The 22225-nt window shown below is 56.1% G+C and overlaps 1 protein-coding gene across 3 annotated transcripts in view; it reads left to right on the forward strand.

Annotated features, from left to right (window-relative positions):
• The first annotated feature begins 1403 nt into the window (after positions 1-1403).
• Positions 1404-22225, forward strand: part of MDGA1 (MAM domain containing glycosylphosphatidylinositol anchor 1) — a 55686-nt gene continuing 34864 nt past the window's right edge. For all 3 annotated transcript variants that reach the window (XR_005082669.2, XM_037146250.2, XM_037146251.2), the window contains exon 1: positions 1404-2549. Coding sequence is in view for 2 of the 3 variants with exons in the window: in XM_037146250.2 (XP_037002145.2) it covers positions 2483-2549 (67 nt within the window). In the remaining variant the exon portion in view is untranslated. The remainder of the gene's footprint in view (positions 2550-22225) is intronic.

A 22225-nucleotide genomic window follows, 5' to 3' on the forward strand; every position in this document is an offset into this window, starting at 1 on the left:
GTCGTGGAACCAGCATCATAGCCAAGACACTGAATAGTTCTGGGGGTGAGGGGTCGAAGGTTGATAATCTCCACGCTTGGTAGCTGCTGCGGTTGCCCGCGATCCCGCCGGTCTCCCTAATGCAATACCTGCGCACAGACCGAGATAATAACGGCGACAGGTGGAGCAGGTGAGATTAGCAGAACCCGGGTAGGCGGACACGGTCGGAGACCAGGGGGCGGCCTCCCGCCTCGATTCCCAGTCCACACTCCTCCGCGCCGGCGTTTGGGAGGAGCGCTCTCCCCACCCCTGCGCCAGGAGGGCCGGGTTGAAGTAGCGGAGTCCGGGAGCGCCAGACCCCAGTAACTGGAGCGGGCCCCGGGCTCGGCTGCCGGAAGGGAGTGCGCCCCTGGGGCGGTTGGGGACGCCTGAGGTCCTGAGGGGAGGCTGGATGGCGACAGGGGCGAGCCGAGGATCCTGGGGATGGCGCGGGGTAGCTCTAGCGTTGGGGTTCTGTGGACAAACCTGTTGGCAACCTGCGGGCCGAGGCAAAGGCAGAAGCTCTAAGCTTGCGCTCTCGGCCAGCGGCTCAGCCAGCAGCCAGGCGCCGGCCCCACGCCCTACGCGGGGAGAGGCCGTAGCCGCCTGGGAAGGGGCGGGGGCTCGGCCGGGGGCGGAGGGAATCCGGGGCCGCACTCACGGCCCTGCTGCTCGACCGCAAGAAGCCGGCTCGCGAGCCAGCGCAACCGCGGGCTCCCCGGCCTGTCCCTCCGACCTCCGCTTCCTTCTCGCTCCCAAAAGTGCAAAACATTTACAAAGTGTGCAGCGCCCCGTTGGCTTGGGTCCCGGGGGCGAGCGGCTGTTCTTGCCCAGGGAGCGCACTGGGATCGGCGCACTCGGTTCGGGCAGCCGGTCAGGGTTTGCAGGGGCGGGTGGAGAGCGAGGGTGCGAGCGCGCGGCTACCGAGCCCGCGCCGAACCCACGTCCCTCCGCCACTGTCCTCGGGATAGATGGATCCATTTCTGCTTTCTGACATTTTCCCGCCGGGGGTGCGGGCGAGGGGCGGGTTTGGGAGAGAGGGGGAGATGGAGGAGGGGCAGAGAGGGGGGCGTAGAGAAGGAGAGAGAGGGAGGGAGAGAGAAAGCAGTCTGCTTCCCCATCCCTGTTTTGTTTTCTCTAATTGGTCCTGGGGGAGGCGAGGAAATTGGACAGAGGCTGGACCGGGCGAGCAGGGCTGCCTTTAATTGGCTCCTTTTTTTTTTTTTCTTTAACTGGAGGGGAATCAAACAGGAGAGCGAGCGACAAAGGGTGGGAGAGCGAGAGCCCGAACGCGGAGACGCGAGGAGAAGGGAGGAGGGAGGAGGAAGGGAGGGAAGGAAGGAGGAGGGGAGCGCGGAATGAAAAGCTCGGAGTGGGGAGAAAGCAGCACAGTGAAGCCCAAGTTGCGGAACGTGCGGAGCGCTCCCGGGGCGGGGAGCCCGGCGGCCGCCGCGTCCGGGAGCCCGGCCTGACCCCGCCCGCAGTGGGCCCGCGCCGGCAGAGGCCGCCGGGCGGGGGCGGGGACGACCAAGTTGGGGCGCGGCGCGGACCCGCTCTCCGGAGAGCGCCGAGTCCGGGAGCGCCGCGGAGCCGAGCGCGGCCAGCGGAGGCGGCGAGCGGCGCCCGCGCTGCAGCTCCGGCCTCGGCGAGAGCGCGAATATTTTTCAAAAGACTCAAACTTTCCTCCTTTCCCCGCTTTCTGGGGTCTTTCTTGACTGGAATTGCTCTGCAGATTCCCGTGGGGCGACCAGGCGCGATTCCTCCCCGGGGTTCCTTGGTGGTTCAACCAACTTCGTGGACCCGGGGCCCCGTGGTTCTCTCTCCTTGGCCGAGCCCAGCCCACGCTGCTCCTCCGCTCGGGAGAGCCAGGGCTGGGGCCCCCGGGAGGGGGCATCGCGGAGCCTCGGTTCGCCGAGCCTCTCAGCTTGCCCCTTGGATCGGGTCCTTGAGCCCAGAGCACACGCCGAAGGACTGGAGACCGAGGATTAACCCTCGCGGAGACCCGGCCTCCCCGCCCGGCGCAGCGGAGGGGCGTCCCCTGGGTGGAGAAAACGACAAGTTTATCAGCGGTCACTGGCCTGTTGGATCGCAGCGCCGCAGACGACGCAGTGGGTCCCTGGCGCCCAGTACCCTGGGGGGAAAGCCCTGGGGACCCCGAAGGACTCGGCGGCCGGGCTCCTCGGGCCGGGGCGCTGGTTGCTGCTCTGGGCGCACGGAGGCGCCCGGGGCCGGGCCAGCGCCCCCTGTATTCTCACCCGGGCAGCCGCCCCGCTGGAGGAGAAACCCAGATCGCCGCCGCCGCCGCCGCCTCCTCAGTTTCCTCGTCTCCGTCGCCGCAGCCGCCCCCTCCGTCGCCTCTCGAAGAAGGGGAAGAGGCAGGGGACATCGCGGAGCCTCGGCGGATGCGCCCCCCGCCGCCTCTCTGGCTGCGCCGCCTCGCGGGGATGAAGCACTGGCCGTGAACATGGAGGTGACCTGCCTTCTACTTCTGGCGCTGATCCCCTTCCACTGCCGAGGACAAGGAGTCTACGGTAAGAGCCCGAGTCCCGCCGCACGCTGGCTTAGCACCGAGCGGAAACTTTGCAAGAGGCTCAAAGTGCGCGCCGCCGGGGTTTGGTGGGGGACCCCGGCTCGCACTCGAGTGGTTGCCGGGTTCCCCGCCCTTTTTCCTGGGCGCAAGGAGATCGAGCTGGCTGCTTGGGAGCACAGAGACGGGTCGCAGGGTCTGGCGTGAGGCTGGCGGTGCCAGGGGGAGGTACCCGCTTTCTCAAACTCTGTCAGGGGCGGGAGGGACTCGTAACCCTGGAGAGCACCCAGTCGGCTTCCGAGATTCCCACAGACCCCAACCCGGGGGCTGGGGCAGACACTTGCACCGAAACCTGGTTCTACCCTGGCTTGGCCTCCGGAGTGGAAGCTGAGCGATGCGCAACCCGGACTTGCGTGCGGCTTGCGGGAGAGCTGGCCGCCGGCACAGCAGCCGAGCCGCGCGCTGCCTTCCCGGATCTCGGGGAGGCTTCGCTTCTTTTACTCGCTTCTTGACAGCTCGGGCGGATGCCAAATCCCCTGGATCAGGCGCCGAAAATCCCAGCATCCCTTTTCGGACCTGTCGGAAGCCAGTTCTTCCTGCTCCCGGTATCCAGCTACGAAAACCCAGCCCCACCTTCCTTCCCTGTGTACACAAACACACTCAGCCACCGTCCACAGGAAACGCAAATTCGTCACGCACCCTCCCGCTACATGTCCAAACTCTGCCTCCTGCCCCACATCTTTGCTCCCGCATCCCCACGCCTCACTCCAGGGCTTCAAGGGGACTCCAGTCACCTCTTCTCCTTTTTCTCCCTTGTGTTTTCCCTGGGAAAGGCCCCGAGAGCAGGCACCATCCTTCTCAGGGACCCTCCCTCCGCGTTCTGTCGCCGGAAATGCCCTGACCCCGCAACACAAAAAGTCAGTCTCTGGGCCCAGTGGCCCTTACTCTGCCTTCTCCTGACTGCTGGGTGGCCTGTGTAGGCCACTTTTTAATGATGTGGAGCTGAAGTGGGGCGATTTCTCTTTCTTTCTCAGAGCTTGAGGGCCTACTTCCTTGCCTTGAGGTCAGGGGAGAGTTTGCCTGTCCTGTTGGTGAGGGTCGGAGGATTTGTCCCTCCCCCACTGTGTTGACCACCAGTCTCAGGTGCAGGTGTGAAATGCTTTCTTCTGGGGGTACCTCACAAGAGGGAGGCGTGCCCTGAGGGGTTTCTGGAAGGTGACTTGCTGGCTGGCAGTGGGCTTAATTCCTTGAGGAGGCTGGCCCAGGCATCTGGCCAAACTCTGCTTCCTAATTAGTTTGTGTGTCTCTTACTGCCTGGCCCTTCAGATGGGCCAGAAAAGGCAAGAAGGAGGAAGAATGTAGTAGGGACTGAAGAGAGGCTGGCTTATTGGCAGGAGGCTACTGAATGGGTCCCAGAGGCCTCAGCCTTCCCAGTGTAAGGGAAGACATCAGGGAAGGGGGTTGGGGTGGGGAGTGTCATTTTCCTTCTTTCCACCGAAGATTTCCCTACAGCCTCACTGTCTCCTTGAGACGTAGCCTAAGTGGTCATCCATCAGGCCTTTACTTCTTTCTCATCACACCCCACAGGGCTCTGTGACTGAGAGTGACTGAGAGCCCTTCTGTTTGCAGGGGTCCTCCACCTTGCCCTCCCTCTGAGTGCTCTTGAGTGGGTCTGGCTAGCCCGTCTCCTGGCCACCCTTCCTCTCCATTCCCTCCGCCTTCTCCAACCTTCTCCAGGACTGCACGGGGGCACATCTCAAGGAAGCGACTCTGAGTCTAGCCCGGAAACCCCAGCGACGAGGGCAGGGAGTGGGAGATAAGTGCACTGGTCTCTGCAGACCCTGATTTCAGAACACTTTTAAAAATATTTTATTTATTTATTTTTAGAGAGAGAGGAAGGGATGGAGAAAAGGAGGGAGTGAAACACTGATGTGTGAGAAAAACATTGCTCTGCCTCTTGCATGCTTCCAACTGCGGACTTGGCCGAACCAGTGACCTTTCGGTTCCCTGGCCACTGCTCAGTCCACTCAGCCATACTGGCCGGTATTTCCTCCCCTCCAAGTGCCTGGGTCCGAGCTGCTCTCACTCAGAGTGAGTAAGGTGGGTCGTGTCCATTGGGGCCAACCCTGGACTCTTGGGTAGCATTCTTTCCACCTGCCCTTTGAGAGTGTGGCTCCAGAGATGACTGGGGCCTCAGGGGATTTGCTGGGTGGACCGTCTTTATGGAGGTGGATGGAGAGAGAGGAAAAAGATCTAGTGTGAGGAGGAGGATGGCAAGAGCCTACTGAGTTCGTTGTGATGCTAAAAGCTTTGACCAGATACAGCAGAAGGGAGAAACAGTGTAGGGCTGGCCCTAGGGTAAGAAACGGTGTGGAGAGCTGGCTTTCTGCTCCCTCCCCCACTTTCCCTCAATCCCCAAAGCAGGCGAAGCAGCTTGAGAAAGAGTAGAATGTAGGGTGAAGTGGTCGCTGGTGTCCTTACTGTACACCAGCACCCAGCATGGCACCTGCGCCTAGCAGGAGCACAGCAAATATTTGTCGCAAAAATGTAGGGCCATGGTTTGGGGGGATTTTGAAGAAATGATTTCTTTCCAAGAAGTCTGTCTAAGATGGTTTGCAGCAGGGTAGTTTGGCATTCTTTGAGGGTCTCTGGTTTGGGTTCGTCACGGAGACTTAGGTCGGCAGCTGTAGGGGACCTAGGGAGAAGAGAGAAGAGGCTGGTAGCTCAGTGCCGTCCTGGCAATGAGGATGGAGGCAGTTTTTATTCAAGAAACACGCACAGAAAGAAGCATAAGAGTGCCCTGGAGAGGGAACCCTCGGCCCCTTTCCCCTGCCCCCAGAACAGTGTGGCTGAGAGAAGGGCAGATTAGGAAACCTGGAAGCTGAATTGAAGGGGAAGAGCAGGATGTGGAGGGCAGACCCATCAGACTCTGCCCTGAGCTGTGAGTCTCTGCTGAGGCTGGTAGAGGCAGGAGCCAGGAGCCCTATGCCAGGCTTCCCTCTGAGGGTCCGCTTGCCGGCTCTGAGCCGAGCTGTCTGCGATAGGACTGGGGAAGCGCTCTCAGCCTGGCCAGGTGGCTTCGCTCTTCTTTGGGGCACAGATGCTACAACAGCCGAGAACTAGACCAGATGGTCCATTTGGAGCTGGTTCCTTTCTTCCCTCTTCGCCTCCCAGTCTCCTGGGTGGATTTTATAAGCTGCTTTCTGGCAGCCCAGGGTCATGGGCTGGTCCTAGAGGCCTAGTTGTGGGCAAAGGCAGTAGCCCATTGAAGGAGGAGCATCCTTTGTGAGGATAGCATCAGAAACTGCTTCCCCGGCTTCCTTATTTCCTCCCGTAGCTGCCGGACTTCCAGCCAGGGGCAGGTGGAAAGCATTCCTCTCCCTTACAAAAGCAAAACAAACCCCTGGATTATTTAATATGCAGGAGTGGGAATTGACATTATCCTTAAGACAGGTTGTTTGCAACTTACTGGTGGAAGTCAAAATATTTCACCAAAGGTGTCATCAGAAACTACTATCCTATGCTAATTTTTGTGGGAACATGAAGACAGATGTTGAATAATTTGACAAGAGCAACATAGCTTACAGAATTATCACCAAGTCAGGGTTTTTTCCCCTCCTCTGAGGGGTGCAGAGAAGGAATTTCAGGAAATGTGTCTCCCAGTGCCATCTTCTGGGTGTTCATCTAGGTGTGGACACTCTTGGGATTTTCACGGGAATTTCTACCCTGTGTCTTGAAACTGCCTGTCAGGTTGGACTCTCCCCTTGGAGAAGGCGTTGCGTCAGGAAACTCTGGTACCCTACAGCCGCTAATAGAAAGCTTAGGATTTCCCAGATGTCCTCAAGAAGCCCATGCCTCTGCCCTTCCTTCCTTCTCAGTTATAGTAACTGCATGAGGGAGGGGGCCTTGTATCTCCCCCGTCCAGGTGGCTTCATTTGCTGTGCCAGCATTGTCTGTACACCCCCTCAGCTGGTGCTGGCCCCTGAGCCTGCCTGAGGGCTCTCCAGATCTAGAGTCAGAGCAAAGAGCCCCCCTAGGTCAAGATCTGCAAGATCTTTCATTTTATGAATCTGTGCTTCCTGGCTGGTGGGATTCTGGGGGTTGGCAGGGGTGGTTAGAGAGGATTTTATTAGTCAGGAAAGCACCCTTGACGGGGCGGGCTGCGGGCACTCCAAGGGCCTACTCGTAATTGGTCAGGCTTGGCTGTGAGCTGCTGGGGCCGGGTGGCAAAGCCTCATTTAAAGCCTGGTATTAGCTCTGCTTTTCTGGAACATGGAGGGACGGGCGGGGGGCTCCATAGGGAGAATGGAGGGAGCTAATCACAGCAGCCAAGGCCAGCAAATGAATGATGCAGGAAATCAATACCTGGGTGCGGGAGTGGAAATCCGGGCAGTGGTAGCAGCCGTGGCTTCGCTGGCTGCCCAGGAGGCGCAGGCAGGCCTGGGAGGAGTGAGGCAGAGGCAGCAGTGTGGCGCACCCTCCTCTGCACCTCACATGCTCCGCACACTGCCTCCAGTTCTGCCTTCCACCCCATCCTCACTTTTGCCTTGCAGCCGGGCTCAAGGAGCTTGGGGCAGAAGATGTCCCACCCGACAAAGACAGGGGGCCCGGGAGACGGAACCTTGAGCCTCTCAGTCTTGGAAGGGCCCTGCCCCACTCCTACCTGCCTCTGTTCAAAATCTGACTAGGCCTGGGGTTCCAGGATGTGTGCCGTGGGACCCAGCCCTATGCACTGGGCACTGCCACTCCAGATGTGGCCAGCAGGGGGCGGACTTGGCCGCCACATTGTTCATTGCTTTTCCTAGGTTCCCTTGGCCTTAAGACTCAGGGAGGATGAGACTTACTCTAATACCTTAGCATGGGACCCAAGGAGGGCACCTGAGGCCTTCTGCAGCTCCTTGCCTCCCTCCAGCTCTCCTGTTTTCCCTCCCACTGTCCCAGGGCATTCACTTGTGGCCAAAGTCACATTTCTTTCCCGTGGGCCAAAAGAGAGCCCTCGGGGGACGGATGTTGCGGGATTCAGCTCCCTGGGCTCTAGCCCAGGTGGGGCTGTGTGCAGAGCAGTCGCCTGCCCTGCCAGCGCCGCCTCTTTGTGAACCTGGGGTGCGGCCCCTGCCCTGCATCTTCCCCACCTTCGCAGACCTTGCTTTGTATCTGCGGATGGCAGGTACTAGCTGCTAAGAGGCCTCTGTTGCATTTAAATGCTGATATGGAGGCAAGAGTAACCTCTAACTCAAAGGAGTGAATCCTTTAAAAAAAAAAGCAATGAAATCTCCCTTTCCCCATGTCTACGACCAACACGTGCTCTTTGCAAAACAATCAGAGAATACATAAAAAAATAAGGAAGAAGGTAAATTCACTTGACATCCTGCCATACCTTTAGTGATGGTTCTTTCTGGCATCTTTTTGTGCAAAGAGGAACAAACTTTTCAGGGAGAATCGTTGGTTATAACAACAATCCCGGATGGGTGTGTAAGTGCCACATGCCTTACCGAGCATTTTCTTGCCTCCCCCGAATTGATTACATAACCTTCTGAGAGGTCAGCAGAGCAGGTCCTATTGTCCCCATTTCACAGATGAGGAAACGAAGCTGGTCACACAGCTGGTCAGGAGTGGTTCTGAGACTCCAGCGCCGTGGATCTTCTGATTTGGGGGCAGGAAAGCTGTACGGTGTTGGCCCTCACCATTCATTGAATATCCACCTAGTATCTCTTTTGAGCAAAGGTCCGGTTCGGAGAACTGACTGGGCGCCGAGAGGAACACAGAAGAGGCTCTGCCCCGAGGGGAAGGGTGGGGAACTCACGGACTGGGTGGTGGTTCCTGGGAGATCTGGATAAATGCCGGGTGAAGGGGCAAGTAAAGGGCTTGGGAATTTGAAGGGGAGGGAGATTACAAGGCCTTGTGGGGAAGGGGCACTTGAACTGTTCTTGACAAAGAGAAGAAAGGACTGAAAAAAGCATCCCTGGAGGAGGCAAAGGCACAGAGGAGAAAGAATCTGAGTACGTATGTTTGGGGAACAGTGTCAGTCTGCTGGGCTGGAGCATAGGCTGAAAGGGAATCGAGACAGTTGGAGTTGGAACAGTAAAGGCACAGCAATCAAAATCACTAACATTTACTGCCAAGCAGAGCTTATGAATGAGCACTGTCTGTTCACCCCTCACCACAACCTCCGAGAGAGGCATTCATGGCCCGTTGTACTGACCAGTAAACTGAGGGCCCAGGGAGATGAAGTTCCTTGTCCAAGTGGCAGAACTGGGCTTAAACCCAGATCTGCTGATGGCAGAGCCTTTGCTTATGGGGAGGAGGCTGGAGGCCTGGGTTTGGGAGGAGCTGTTGGGAGGGCCGTGAGTGGAAGCGAGTCGTTGTGAGCTGTATTTCAGGCTGGGTGGCTGTGCAGCGGTGTGTTTGAGGAGGCCAGGGTCAGGAGGACAGACACCGGCCAGGAGGTCCTGCAGCTGTCCAGGGAAGGCATGGTGAGAATGTGGTCCAGGGCCGGGGCCAGGAGAGTGGACAGGACGGACTGGGCACAAGGACTGCAGTCATTCCACAAACATGTGAGTGAAGATTCTGTATGGAACTCTTGAGATATTTGGGGGAAAACAAGTTCTTGCCCTCAGAGTTTATATTCACGTTGAGGGGAACAGGCAATAAACAGGTCAATGAATAAGTAGATAATGTATCCCATGATGATGAGTTCTATGAAAAAGGGACAAGGAGTGGCAGCCTGTGGTTCACATTCACATACGGTGGTCGGGGGAGGACTCCTTCAGTAGATGCCCCCGGAACAGAGACCTGAAGATGCCTGGGGAAGAGAGAGAAAGCCTGGTGGGTATCTGCAGAAAGTGTATTTCAGGCAGGAGAATAGTCAGTGCAAAGGCCCTGAGGTAGAAGCATGCCTAGCTTGTTTAGCCACAAGGAAGAGTCCCTGTGGCTGGAGCGGAGGCAGCCAGGGGGAGAGTTGCTGGGGCCAGATTGTTGAAGGCTATGTAAGGACAGTGTAAGGCTACACAGGGACTTTGGCTTATATTCTCAGTGAGGTGAGGAGACACGGGAGGGTTTTGAGCAGAGGAGGGACATGAACTGACACCTTTTTAATAGAATCCCACTGGCTGCCATGTGGAGAATAGACTGTAGGGCATTGGCCATGGGGGAAGAAAGCCAGTTAGAAGCCTTGCAGAAGGCGAGAAGTGAGACTGTACAATCTTTAGATCCTAAATGTGCTTCAGGAAGAGCTCAGTCCAGGGGTAGGGGCTGAAAGTGGCCCCGAGGTTTGGGGCTGGGAGGCTTGTCACACCGTGGCATCCAGGGAGAGCGAAAGGCACAGGAAGTCAGACAGGTCTGGGGCGGTGCGGTGAAGTAGTTCAGAGCCTGGACTTCGGGTGAGAAACCCAGGTCTGAACCCCAGCTCAGCGCGCACCAGCTCTGAGAGCCCATCTGCTCCCCGAGGGGCGGCTTGTCCGTGGGTCAGATGGAGACCATTGTTCCCGCCTACCCGCCACGTGGGTTTGCGATGAGGCAGGGCCCGGGAAGCCTGAGCACCGTGGCTGCACTGAGGCCACAGAAGCAGCTTTATCTTCGTGACGATGCCAGTGCATTTGGAACTTCGTGGGGTTCCGGTGTGAGATGTCTCGGAGAGATGTTGTCAGGGCCGGTGAAGTGGATGCTGGTGCTCAGGACACAGATCCACTCTGATGAGGCAGGAGCTGGGTGTGTGTGCACAGAGCTGAGGCCTGGAAGTGGAATAAAATTGCTGGGAAAGAGGGAGCGGAGTGAGAGAGGACACTGGCCGGGACCAGCACCCTGGGGTGGGAGGAGAAAGACAAGACAGAGCAGGTGGCCTCAGGGAGGGAGGGAACAGGGGCCGGAAGCCCGGGGAAGGGCAGAGTCTGAGGGAGGGAGGGCATCTCAGGCGGTGGAGGAGGCAGGTCCGACCCAGCGGGCCCGGGCCACGCCACAGTCTGTGTCTCTCACACACCCTGGGGCGGTGCCAGTGCTGCGGGTGCGTGGGTCCATCTTTGAATGGCAAGGGCACACAGGAAGGAGGACTGGACGCAGGTGGGCAGTCCTTGGGTTGGAGGGCCAGGTGGGCAGCATGCTGCCTCTGAGAGACCCTCGGCCAGTAGCTCGCCTTGCTGAGCCTCAGTTTTCCCATCTGAAAGACTGGTTCAGGCATACCCACCCCTTGGAGTCAGAGAGGAGCCCAAGTGTAGCACTTTGTAAACTCTCAGGCAGACTGTGGGGACTCTGTTTCACAAGAGCAGAGGGGGTGGCAGACAGATGGCAGGGAGCCCCGGGTGTGGGAGGCATGTGGAAGTCGGAGGTGCAGGCTGCGCTTTTGAGGGACGTGGCAGGCCAGCTGATGGCGGCTGCCCCTAGAAGGCCTAGCCCTGGCTGTGGCTGCGGGCCTGGGAAGCTGGGGCTGCAGGGGTGAGTGACCTCAGTGCGTGGGCGAGGCCGTGTGGGGTCGGGGTGACTTGGCAGGCGTGACTTACCCGGCTGTGGAGATCCCACCTCAGGCTCCTCCTAGTTCCTTTTGAGTCCCAGAAACTCAGCCAAAATAGACTTTGATTACCTGGAGGATTGAGAGCTGTGTAGAGAAGTGCTTCTGAGCCCCGGCGGCCCGTCGGAACCACCCGGAGCGCTCTTTCAACAACAGACGCCGGCTGCACCCCGGACCTCCTGCATCAGAAACTCCTCCTGAATCAGAAACTCCGCAGGTGGCCGCGAGGCAGCTGTGGTGGCGAGAGCCCTCCGGTTGGTTCTCGGGCACAGCTGGTGTAGGCAGCGTGGGAAGGAGTCAGGCCCTGACAGCTGTCTTCTTCCCTGGGGCTTTCCAAGGGCATTTCTGAGTTTTCCGGGTCACTGCCCCAGCTTTGGTTCAGTCAAGCTCACGTGGACCCTGGGGTCTTTAAAACACAAACACACACTTTTTATTTTTTAAATTATGAACAAGGAGACTTACTGTTTTAATAGTGGTAACGGGAAGGCCCAGGTCAGGAGCTTGGGAAACAGGCCCCTCCCTCGGCTTCCAACCAGCGAATCTCCAGTCCCAAACCTAGAGACACTGAAACGGCCCTGGACGTGCTGCGCTCACTGGTTTGTAATAGGTAAATCCTGTTACCTTTCTGAAATGCGGCTCTTTTGTTTATTCTCTTCCCTGTTTGGTTTATAAGTAAATGAAAATCTCGGAACTGAACTACACTGTAGCAATTCAGTGTGACCCAAGCAAATAGCTCAGGAGGACCTGCTAAGCACCTGGAACGGGGGCGGGCGCTGCGGCTGCAGAGGTCAGGGGCTCCGGCCCCACAGCTCGCACTGCAGTGGGAGAAGGCACCCGTCAACAAGGCCCTCATTTCTCAGATGGAGAAGCTTCAGTGATTTGCCAGAGGCCCTACAGTTGGCAGGTAGTGGAGTCAGGATTTGAACTCAAGCTTGCCTAATGCCAAGTCCAGTGCCTGCCTGCTGCTCCGAGTGCGAGGCTCCTCGGGGCAGGATCGGGTTGGTTTTGTGTTCCCTGGACTCTGCTGTGCAGTTAGGAATCTTTCTGTGGCTGGAAACAAAGGCCTGATGACAGAGGCTCCAACAGGTTAAAGTTGACTTTTTTAAGTTCAGAAGTAGGCTGTCCACAGCTGCTGTGGTGGCTCCTTGGTCACTGGAGATCCAGGCTCCTTTCAGCTTGTTGCTTTGCTCTGTTTACAGTGCTGGTTCTCAAACTTTGCTTCACTGAGGAGTGTTAAAAATCCCAAGGCCTAGGTCATACTTCATACCAGTTAAATTAGAATATCTGAGAATGGGAAATAGGCATTAGCATTTAAAAAAAAAAAAGATCCCTGGGTGATCCCAACATGCAGCAAAGTTTGGGAACCCCTGCTCTCGAGCATTTTGCCTCAAAGTCACCAAAGGGCTGCTGGGGCTCAGCCATCGTGACTCATTCCAAGTAGGAAGAAGAGAGGAACATTTAAAAGAGCAGGTCTGCCAGCTGAGTCAGCTCCCTTCAATGAGCTTTTCTAGAAACCCCCTCCCAGTGACTTCCGCTTATATCTCATGAGCCATTCTTAGCTGCAAGCGAGGCCGAGAAGGGCACATTCTCATTTAAGAGAGTATCGGGGTTTAGTTAGAAACAAGGGACAATGGATATTGGGCAGGTAGTATGCAGTCTTTACCACAGATCTCCACCTCATGGTCAGTTGGCGTTTCTTGAAATGAGAGAGGATTTAGATGAATGTGAACACGGCGTTCCTCCTCCTTCTCCCCCAACCCTGCCAGCCGAGCTCAAGTGGGGTGGGGTGGGGTGGCTGCTCTGAGGATGCCCAGATGGAACTTTATAGAAGACCAAGACCAAAGCAGGGGAGAGACTTGCTTGGGGTCACCCAAGCATTCATATGGGGGTCCCAGTTTCCTGTCTGCCAGAGCTCTCCCTCCCACTCCCACCCCCCGCCATGCCCGGTTCACACTTTGTGAGGTTGTTGATTTCTGCTAGTTGGTACCTCTCTCCTTTGGCAGGTGGCTCCTTTCAGTACCAGCCACAGGAGAGCTCTGTGGAGTTTTGGGGAACAGAAACTAAGGGGCTGTGCCAGAAGCCATGGCCCAGAGAGCACTACAGAGGTCATCCAGAGGTGATCTTTCCGCCTCTCCGCAGGCCCACACCCACATGAGACCTGGGAATGCACCACTGTTTGCTCAGTGTCTCTAGTACTTTGCTTTTGGGAAGTTCTTCTCATTGTTTGACTTTAATTCAAGTTGCTGTAACATCGCCTCTTACTAGAAAGATTCAGGAGCCGAGGCCTCTGAGCTGAACTTGAATAATTTCCTTGGCCCTGAAAGTTTCCCTATGTGATTCTTAAAAAGCTCTTAATGAGGTACTGTTTCCCATCTCTGAGAGGGACATCAGGAAGGCGGAGGTGAGGAGGGAGCTAGATTCCTGTGGCTTCATCTACCTGGGTTTGGTTCTGGAGTTCCGGTAAAATGGTGACCTTGGGGAGGTCAGTTGACCTTCCAGCAAATAGTGAGCACACCAGGCAGGCTGAAGTTCTGTGCCGTGGTGAGGCCTGGCTTTACTCTCCTTTCTGGAGTCAGGCCACAGGGTGGACACAGAGAAGGCCGTGAGTGGGGCGCCAAGGCTGGAGGAAGGAGTGAGCTCACTCAGCTGCCAGCCCATGGCCCTAAGTGACCCAGAAGAAGGTCTTTGAGATTCAGTGCAGGAAGAGGCTGAGACCAGAGAAGGTAAGTGAGTTGTCAAGGTCACACAGCAATTAGGTACAAAGGCTGAAATTAAAAACCATGTCAAGGAACTTTACAGCTGGATCTTACTCTCCTACATAAACCTGTAGGCTCAGGAGAAGCGAGGGCATATCAACATGGTATTTATAAGCTCATTTTGTGCCTGCATTTCTATAACCTTCCTCCCAGCCCATAAACCCCATTTCTTATTCCCAGGCCTCATTGCATCCAGACTACAAAATATGGGGCTCCTTCTGGGCCCAGGACTCCTGGGTAGATGCACTTTAGGGTTTCCAACAAATCCGCCAGCAGAAACCGCCTCTGTTCCCGGAGCATTGCTCCGGGAACACCCAGCAGCCCTCAAGCCTTTCCCTGGAGGCTCAGGTTGGTCGATCTGTTAGGTTGGATCCTGAAGCACTGGGACTCAGGCCGGGGGGTTTTCAGAGAAGTGACGGTAGAGGTAGAGTGTGCGTGTGTGCGCGCGTGTGGTTGTGGGACAAGATGAGGGCCCCGAGTTGTGGCAACGCGAGAGACCTAATGGAGGACACCAGAACGATCAGAACGGTCTTGGACTCATGGTCTCAGTTTGGATTCCCCAGAAGCAGACCCTGAGCTAAGAGGCCAAGTACAGGCAGTGTGTTCAGGAGGTGAGCACGGGAAGCTTGGGGAGGGGAATGGGAGTGGGAGCCAGGGAAGCAAAGGGAACCATGGTCAAGCCAGTCACCACCATGTCTCTCTGGGACACCGGAAGGCACACACTCAGAGTTCTTCCATCCCGGTGAGGGGGTTGGGCAGGCCCACAGCAGCTCCCATCTGCCGCTGGTCACAGCTGTTCCTGGGGCTGCTCACGCCTGGTGCTTCGCAGCACATGCAGGCAGTGGGGCTCTAGGCGCTGGCGCCGTGCGTGGCAGTGGTCAGAGGAGGCGCTGCCTGGACTTCATCCTGTCCAAGCCTTTCGTCTTGCTTTTCCAGAACCAGTCTGTTTTGCTGAGCTCTGTGTTTGTAGGTCTTGTCTTCTGGGCTGTGTGCAGAAGCCCTGACTCCAGGCAGAAAAACCTCCTGTGGCCACCAGACCCATGAGCTCTTCATTTATTGCCTTGGATTCTGTGACCAGAATTCTAGCTTGTTAATTTTCCCAAGACCTTCCTGGTAGAATCCAGGCTCTCCCTGAAGGGTTGAGGGACCTCACACCTGGGGAGAGCAGGGTTGGGGGTGTTGTTGAAGACAAATCCTGAGTGTCCAGGGTCCTTGGGGCGTTGCTATGGGCACCATCATCTCCCCACCCTCTGAGTTCAAAACTAAGAAGGAGGTTGGGACAATCTCCGAGACTAGAAGATTGCCCTTTTTCTCTGCAGGCAGGATTCTCTGTGGGTAATACGGTCGGTTGCATTCTGTCCACTTCTCTCTGCAGGAAAGAAACCTCCCGTCGGTAATGGCCTGGCTGGTCTGTACCCCTGAGGGTCCCTGGGCCTTCGGAGCCCAGATCAGACTGGTACCTGCATCCTGTTGTAAATTTATCTCAGTCTTTTCACTGCCAACTGGGACCTGAGATTAATTAGTAAATCACAACTTTCTTGAGTATTGTCTGTGCCTGGCCCTGTTCTGGGTGCTGAGACACAGCAGAGAACAAGACAAGGGGGTGATGGAGAATCACAGGCTTGCGGAGTGACAAAGCCAGGGGCCCTCAGGGCAGAACTCGTCGTCTGTCAGAAGAGAAACCCGAGGCTGAGAGAGGATAAGAAAAGTCTTCAGGCCACACGGCCAATAGGCGGCCAAGCTTGGAATTATGAAAAGGTCAGAGGTAGTGGGCTTAGAGATCACCTGGCCCTAAATGCTCAGTTTTTAGAGGCAGAAACCAGTAGCCAGAGGTGAAAGGTCATGCATGCCACGCTAGTGGCACTGCTTTGCCTGCCAGTGAACAAAACTTCTCTTCCTCATCTGGGCTCTAATCTAGTGAGGGGTATGTGCACGTGTGTGCATTAGATAGAGCCACTGGCATTAGACACACTGCTCTCACTGGGTACCCCGGCAGGAGCTGAAATACATTCTATGCCTGTTCTCTCTACTTTGTGCACTGTATCTGTGTTTATGTGCACATGTGAATAAGCATGGCCATGCATGAACTGAAGGCATGCACATGCATGCTGACGCTGCACTCACGAACATGGAGATGTGTTCAGGAGGCAATGCTTGACTGTGGGGGGTACTACGGACCTCTCTTACAGCCCACCTTTATCCCACGGACCCTCCTGGACACTCTTGCCTTGGCTCCCAGTCAGAGGGGTGGGCGTGGGCCGTCAGCTGGTGCTTGTGTCCATCCTTGGTTGTGGCTGCCCCCTCCCTTCTAGGAGTCCTGACGTGGGGGCAGGGGCAGGCCAAGGCTGACCTGGAGCTCTGGGCTAATTTTCCCGGCCTCCATCGATCCAGCTGCTTCTCCTGAGTCTATTAGCAGTCGGCGAGTGAAAATATCCCCCATCGTGAGCCCTGACCTGAGACAGGGAAGAATCCATAGCAATTTGTTCAAACAGAAGAAAGCATTTTTCTCTGATTTGTATTCCAATTTATTCCAGGCAGGAAGGGGGTCGGGGTGGGGAGGGGGTGAACCCTGGCACTCCAGAGCTGGGCTCAGGCCCGTCAGCCCCCATGCCAGCCAGGGTGGCAGCTGGAGCTCCCCATGGTTCCTGGGGGAGGGTGGGCCCCAGCAGGGGAACGGGAAGAGAGGCCTGCCAGCCTTCCCAGCAGGCCCTGCTTGGCTGGAGAGATCAGTTGTGGATTTGGTTTTCACAAAACACAAAGCCACCCACTTGGAGCCTCTCTCCCAGGCACTGGGGCCTGTGCCAGGCGTGCGCTCACCCGCCGCGCCTGTGCCAGGGTGGGGGCTGGGCTGGGCGCATAGACACAGTGGCCCCAGTTGGGCTGAGTGGCAGGGGGTCTATTCTTCTCCTGAAGCCCTCCCCAGCCAGCTTTGCAGGGACCGAGTTGCTCAGGCTCAGAGGGGACCTGGCACTCTGGGAAAGCTCCGTGCAGGACGACGGGAGCCCCTCACTGAGAGCCCCTGAGTGCATCTCCCTGACACAGTGCTCATGCTTTATTCCTGCTCTGAGCAAATTGGGGCTCACTGGTATCCTAACCAGTAAGTCTCTTGAGCTGACATTTATTAAGTGCCTACTATTTGCTGGGCACTGGGCTAGTGCTGTCAAGTACCAGTCCCTGCAGGGTCCAGTGTTCTTCGTGTGCCTCCGTTTCTTCTTCTTCATGTGCTCACCCTTCTCCACACCTTTGTCACCTTCTTCACCCATCTCTGCTCAGTCTTTCCCTTCTGGGAATCGCTTCTCCCTTCCACTGAGGGTGGCCCTGATGAGGGTCTCCAGTCTGATGGCTCTGCAGCCCCAGTTTTCCAGAGGGACCCTATAAACAGGCCAGCTCTTTTTCTTCTGGGTCACATCCTTCAGCCCCATCTCACCCTCCCCTCCTCACCAGGGCCCAGGCCTTTGCAGAAGTGGTGCCATGGCAACCACAGAGGAGGATTCTGGGAAGGGTCAGCCAAGTGGTCCTGCAGCCCCCCACCCCCACTGCTTCCTTCCCTCATTTGTCATTGTCCCCCAGTGAGGGAATAGCGGAGAAGTTCTTCACACTGAGGTGTCAGCGACTAGCAGCCCTGAGATCAGCAGTGGCACATGACTTGCCAGGCTCCGTGACACCACCAAAGGTCTAATTTCAGAAGCAAACAACTAAATATATCAAAGCCGATGAATAGTCATCTCTCCGACTCAGGTGGGATTATAGGGAGGCAGTGTGGCCTGAAAGATAGGAGTGGAGGCCTCTGGACCAGATCCAGGTTCAAGTTCTGCCTTAGCCACTCACTGGCTGTGTAATCTTGAGGAGGTGATGCTCTGTGCCTCGGTTTCCCCATACACAAGAGGGCAGTAATAATAGCACCTTCCTCAGGGGGCTGTGGTGAAGAGGAAATGGGGGCGCTTGTGGAAAGCCATTCTCAGCCCGGTTCCTGAGATGTGGGGAGTAAATGACCCAGCTGTTCAGAGGAGGACCTGCTGAGTGATTTCAGCACCCAGTTTGACTCGGAAAGCTGATAAGTCACAGAGGCTGCCACCAGGGAAGTGACAAGTGAACCTCTGGGAGTGGGCATGTGACACAATGTTGGCAGAGAGGGAGCAGGCCCCAGAGCCTGGGCCAGGGAGAGGGGGGCGGAATTCCAGTGCTCCTCCTGTTTTCCTCTTGGGGAAGCCCGGAGCGGGCCCTCCCCATGGAGCTGCTTTACAGGTGGGGAGCAGGTGTGTTTGCCTTCAGCCTTTGCTGCCACCCCAGCACTGCCCATTCCGGACCTCGCTTTCCTCCCAGGGGCCAGTCCCTGCTTCCCCAGCCTCAGCCCCGAGGAGCCTCCTAAAAGCAGTGACTTTTCTGGGCCTGGCCGTGATTGAACTCTGGTCCGATTGGCCTCCCCCAACCCCAAGTACTTCACTTTTCTCCCCCAACCTGCTGGGTTTTGAGTCATTTGCAGCTTGTTCAGAGGCTCAGCATTATAATCAGGTCCTACAGTGCATACCACTCATGTGGTTTCTAAAATTTTAGCCTAAAAAGGAGAGAAACCCTTCAGTGATGGAGAGAAAAATAATAAGAATAATTAAGCTGTGGGGGGGCAGGTATGGCATTTCCTGATTTATAAATATAGCTGATGCTAAAGGAAATATGTTCCTAAACGTCATGCTTTTCAGGTTGACTCTTGAAAAAAAGGATTGTTCATCCCTTTCTCAGGCATAACATGCTTTCTCTCCCAGGGGTGTTCACGTTTTGACAGGGACACGGAGGATGGACAAGTGACAGTTTATTATGCCAGGTGTTGAAGCGTATGGGGCAAGACACACAACACAGGGAAAGGCCCGAGGGCAGTGGCAGGGAGATGGACTCGCATGCCGTCTTCAACAGGGTGGCCTGGGAAGGACTCTGGAAGAGGTGGGTGATGGGTGAGCCCATCCGGGCAGAGCATCCGGCAGAGGGAGCTGCAGTGCAAAGGCCCCAGGAGGGAGTGGGCTTGGCCTGCAGACAGCAGGGTGGGCACAGTGGGGTGGTGGCCAGAGAACACAAGGTGGGCATGGGAGCCCGTGACAGGGGTGTGGCAGGCCCTCGAATAGCATTGGCTTTGACTCCAAGTGAGTTGGGAGCCATGGCAGGGTTTTGAGCAGAAGGGGGATCCTCGGGCTGTGTGTGGAGGGCAGACCTCACCAGGCAAGGGGGGAGCATGGTAGACTGGTCAGGAGGCTGCTGTAATATACTCCGGGCAGGAGATGGTGGCAGCAGCTAAGGGGTCAGAGTCAGGACCTGTTCTGAAGTTCAAGCTGAGAGGGCTCGCTGCTAGACCGGGTATGGGATATGGGAGAAGAAGTCAGGGACAGCTCCTAGGTTTCTGACTGACGCTTAGTTAGCAGGGGACAGTGTGTTTTCATTAATGGGTGGGTGAAGGGCAGCTCTCAGGCCTTGGGCTGTCAGGCGGCATAAGGGTGGACCTCCTGGGACCAGTGGAGGAAGAGGGGCGTAAAGCTAATCAGGCCCCTACATTTGGCTCCCTGCTCGTTTTGGTTTGTTTTTAAGACTTTACTTAGTTTTAGAGAGAGGGAAAGGGAGGAGAAAGAGAGGGAGAGAAACATCAATGTGTGGTTGCCTCTCACTTTCCCCCTACTGGGGACCTGGCTGGGAACCCAGGCATGTGCCCTGACTGGGAATCAAACCAGCAACCCCTTGGTTGTCAGGCCAGTGCTTAATCCACTGAGCCACACCAGCCAGTGGGGGCTGGCTCCCTGGTTTTTAACCTCAGAGCCACTGTTCTCTTGCCTCCTGAGCTGGGATGAAGGCCTGGCTGGAGGAACTCTGCTAGGGCAGTTTTTAAGAGGTTTCAGGAAGTCAGGTTATGGCGCCCATAACCCCACCCCACAGCTGGGTGTGCTGATGGCCCGGAACCCCCAGGGGCCTGGGGTGGGGGGGATCAGAGTTCTGCCTGGTGGTGGTAGACTCCCCAGAAATACTGCCCTTCCTTCCCCTGCCCTGTGTCCCGGGGTCCAAGGCCCCTCCCGCTCTCAAGCTGCAAGATCGATTTTGCTTTCAGGTTGTTATTGTTATTATTACCCACTTAAACAACTTCATGGGGGGAGAAAAGGAGCCCAGTGACCATCAGACCTCAACCATTCATTCCGAGTTCCCTGCCCACACCTGTCAATATGTTTTTACATAGCAGTAAACAGTGGTCTGCTCTGCTTTCTGGGACGACTTTATCTCCTGCGCACGTCTCCTGATATCGACTGAGCCCTCAGACCTGTCACGTTAACGGCCTCCGGGCACCCCCTGCGTCGATGGGCTGCAGTTAGGTCACCATTTCTCCATTTGCTGGGCGTTTGGGCAGACGCCAATTTTCCTTTCTTCTGAACAGCCCTGCCGTGAATATCCTTACGTGAATTACTTTTTCCTTTTAAATTATTTCCTTGGGGCTTAGTCCCCAAAGTGAGAGTGCCTAATAGGTCACGGGAGGGGAACAGTTTTCTGGCTCTCATTTCGCACTGCTGGGCTGTGCTGTAAGGAGGTCGAGCCAGCCCTGTGCACAGCCCAGCCACAGTGGATCTTATTATTTTAATTTATTTTCACTGATTTGATAGGTGCATTCTGGCCTGATTCTTAACTTCCAGTTTTCACTCCCTGAAGCTACATTTGGGTCTTTCAGCCCCTAATGAGACCTCGTCTGTGCGGAACTTCACAGTTTACATGTTGCTCTCTGGCAGGTCGTCTCACTTAAGACACCGTCGGCCTGATAGTACTGGTCTCTGTTTTATATGGCCAACTTGGGTTGAGTCTAGTTCAGTGCTGGAGCGGAGCCTCCAGGCAGTTCTTTCAGATTTGGTTGGAAACGACTCCCACCCACCTGCCACTACCCCTTTCTTTCTGAGGGCCCAGGGTCCCCAGATGTTCATTTCAACCCAAATCCAGTGCCTCGGGCCTGTGTTTCCCCTGAGCTCCCACAGCCAAGCCCAGGTCCCAGGACGTGCCCTGTGCTTCCAACGTGGGGCTTGGAGGAGGCTGCTGGGATTTGGGGTCAGGTGGGGTCAGGTGGGGCTTTGGGGCTCTTTGCTTCAGCAAAGCCACTACTCCCTCCATTCCCTGCCCCAGGACTCCATGTTCTGGGCAGGGGGAGAGGGCTGGTCCTGGGAGTGTCTCTGGCCCCACCCAAGATGTGCCCCATATCTAGTTTTGGTCACAGGTACACTGGAGCCTCAGGCTTCTGGGGACAGGGTCACTCAGGGGACTGTTGGGGTCCTCACTGGACATCGCAATGATGTTGCAACTCTCAAGAGTCAAGGGACCTTCTCACGGAGGACACACCTGAGGTATGAGTTTGGTTTCATTCTGCTCCCTTCTAACTAGACTTTCAGAGTATCTCTAAGGCAGCCCGTGCTGTGCGTGGTGGATGCCATTCTTATAGTATTTAGCACTCATGATAAGAAACACTCTTCTGCCCATTTCACACTCAGGAAAATGAAGCTCCAGACTAGGGAGTTAAACGATTTGTCCCAGACCACACAGCAGTCGCTGCAACAGCCTGGAGGAGAGCCCCAGGCCCGTGGCTGTGTCTCCTCCAGCCCTGCCCTCCTATGGACGGGCTCAGTGGGTATGCTTCGGCACGTGGCCACTTGGTCATACCTAGTCTGGGTCGCTGTCAGAGCCCAGGGCCAAGTGAACTGCAGTGATGGGGTCCCCAGGACCCACAGAGCTTGGTGGGTCTGGGTTGCTGGGACCTAGGCAAGAAAATTTTTTTTTAATCCTCATACAAGGATTTTTTTTTTAAGAGAAAGGGGAAAGGAGGGAGAAAGAGAGGGAGAGAGACAGCCATGTGAGAGAGAAACATCAGTTGGATGCCTTCTATACGTGCCCTGACTGGGAATCGAACCCACAGCCTTTTGGTATAGGGGATGATGGTCCAGCCAACTGAGCCACCCATCCAGGGCCAGGCAAGAAAACTTTACATGAGTAACTCTGTGTCCATGGGCCTCACATCTGTAGGCCAGATAGGGTCAGGTCTGGGTTCTAGAAGCCGTTCTCTGCCCTGATAGGTGGCAGCCCCTCTCTCCCACCATCACCCGGTATGTCCTCCTGGAGAGAGCTTCCCTTCCACTGATCACCTCTTTTAGTCCGCCTGATGTCTGGTCGCTCAAGATGATAGCTCTTGGCATTTCCCTCCAAAGTAGACCTCCTCGTTCAGGGGCATATTTTCCTCTTACAGCCCCTTGGAACAGGTTCCCAAAGGATCCTTTGCTATATTATCAAATGGGAAGGGGACTGATGCTTGTTGAGCACCTACTAGGTAGTAGTCATTGTGCTCTGTATCCAATGCATATTATCTTATTTAATCCACACAACCTAAAAGTTATTACTGCTACAGCCTCAGATGTGGTATTATTC

The sequence above is a fragment of the Artibeus jamaicensis genome, unplaced genomic scaffold, assembly GCF_021234435.1.
Source record: "Artibeus jamaicensis isolate MK-2021 breed Jamaican fruit bat unplaced genomic scaffold, CSHL_Jam_final contig_1803, whole genome shotgun sequence".
Lineage (NCBI taxonomy): Eukaryota > Metazoa > Chordata > Mammalia > Chiroptera > Phyllostomidae > Artibeus > Artibeus jamaicensis.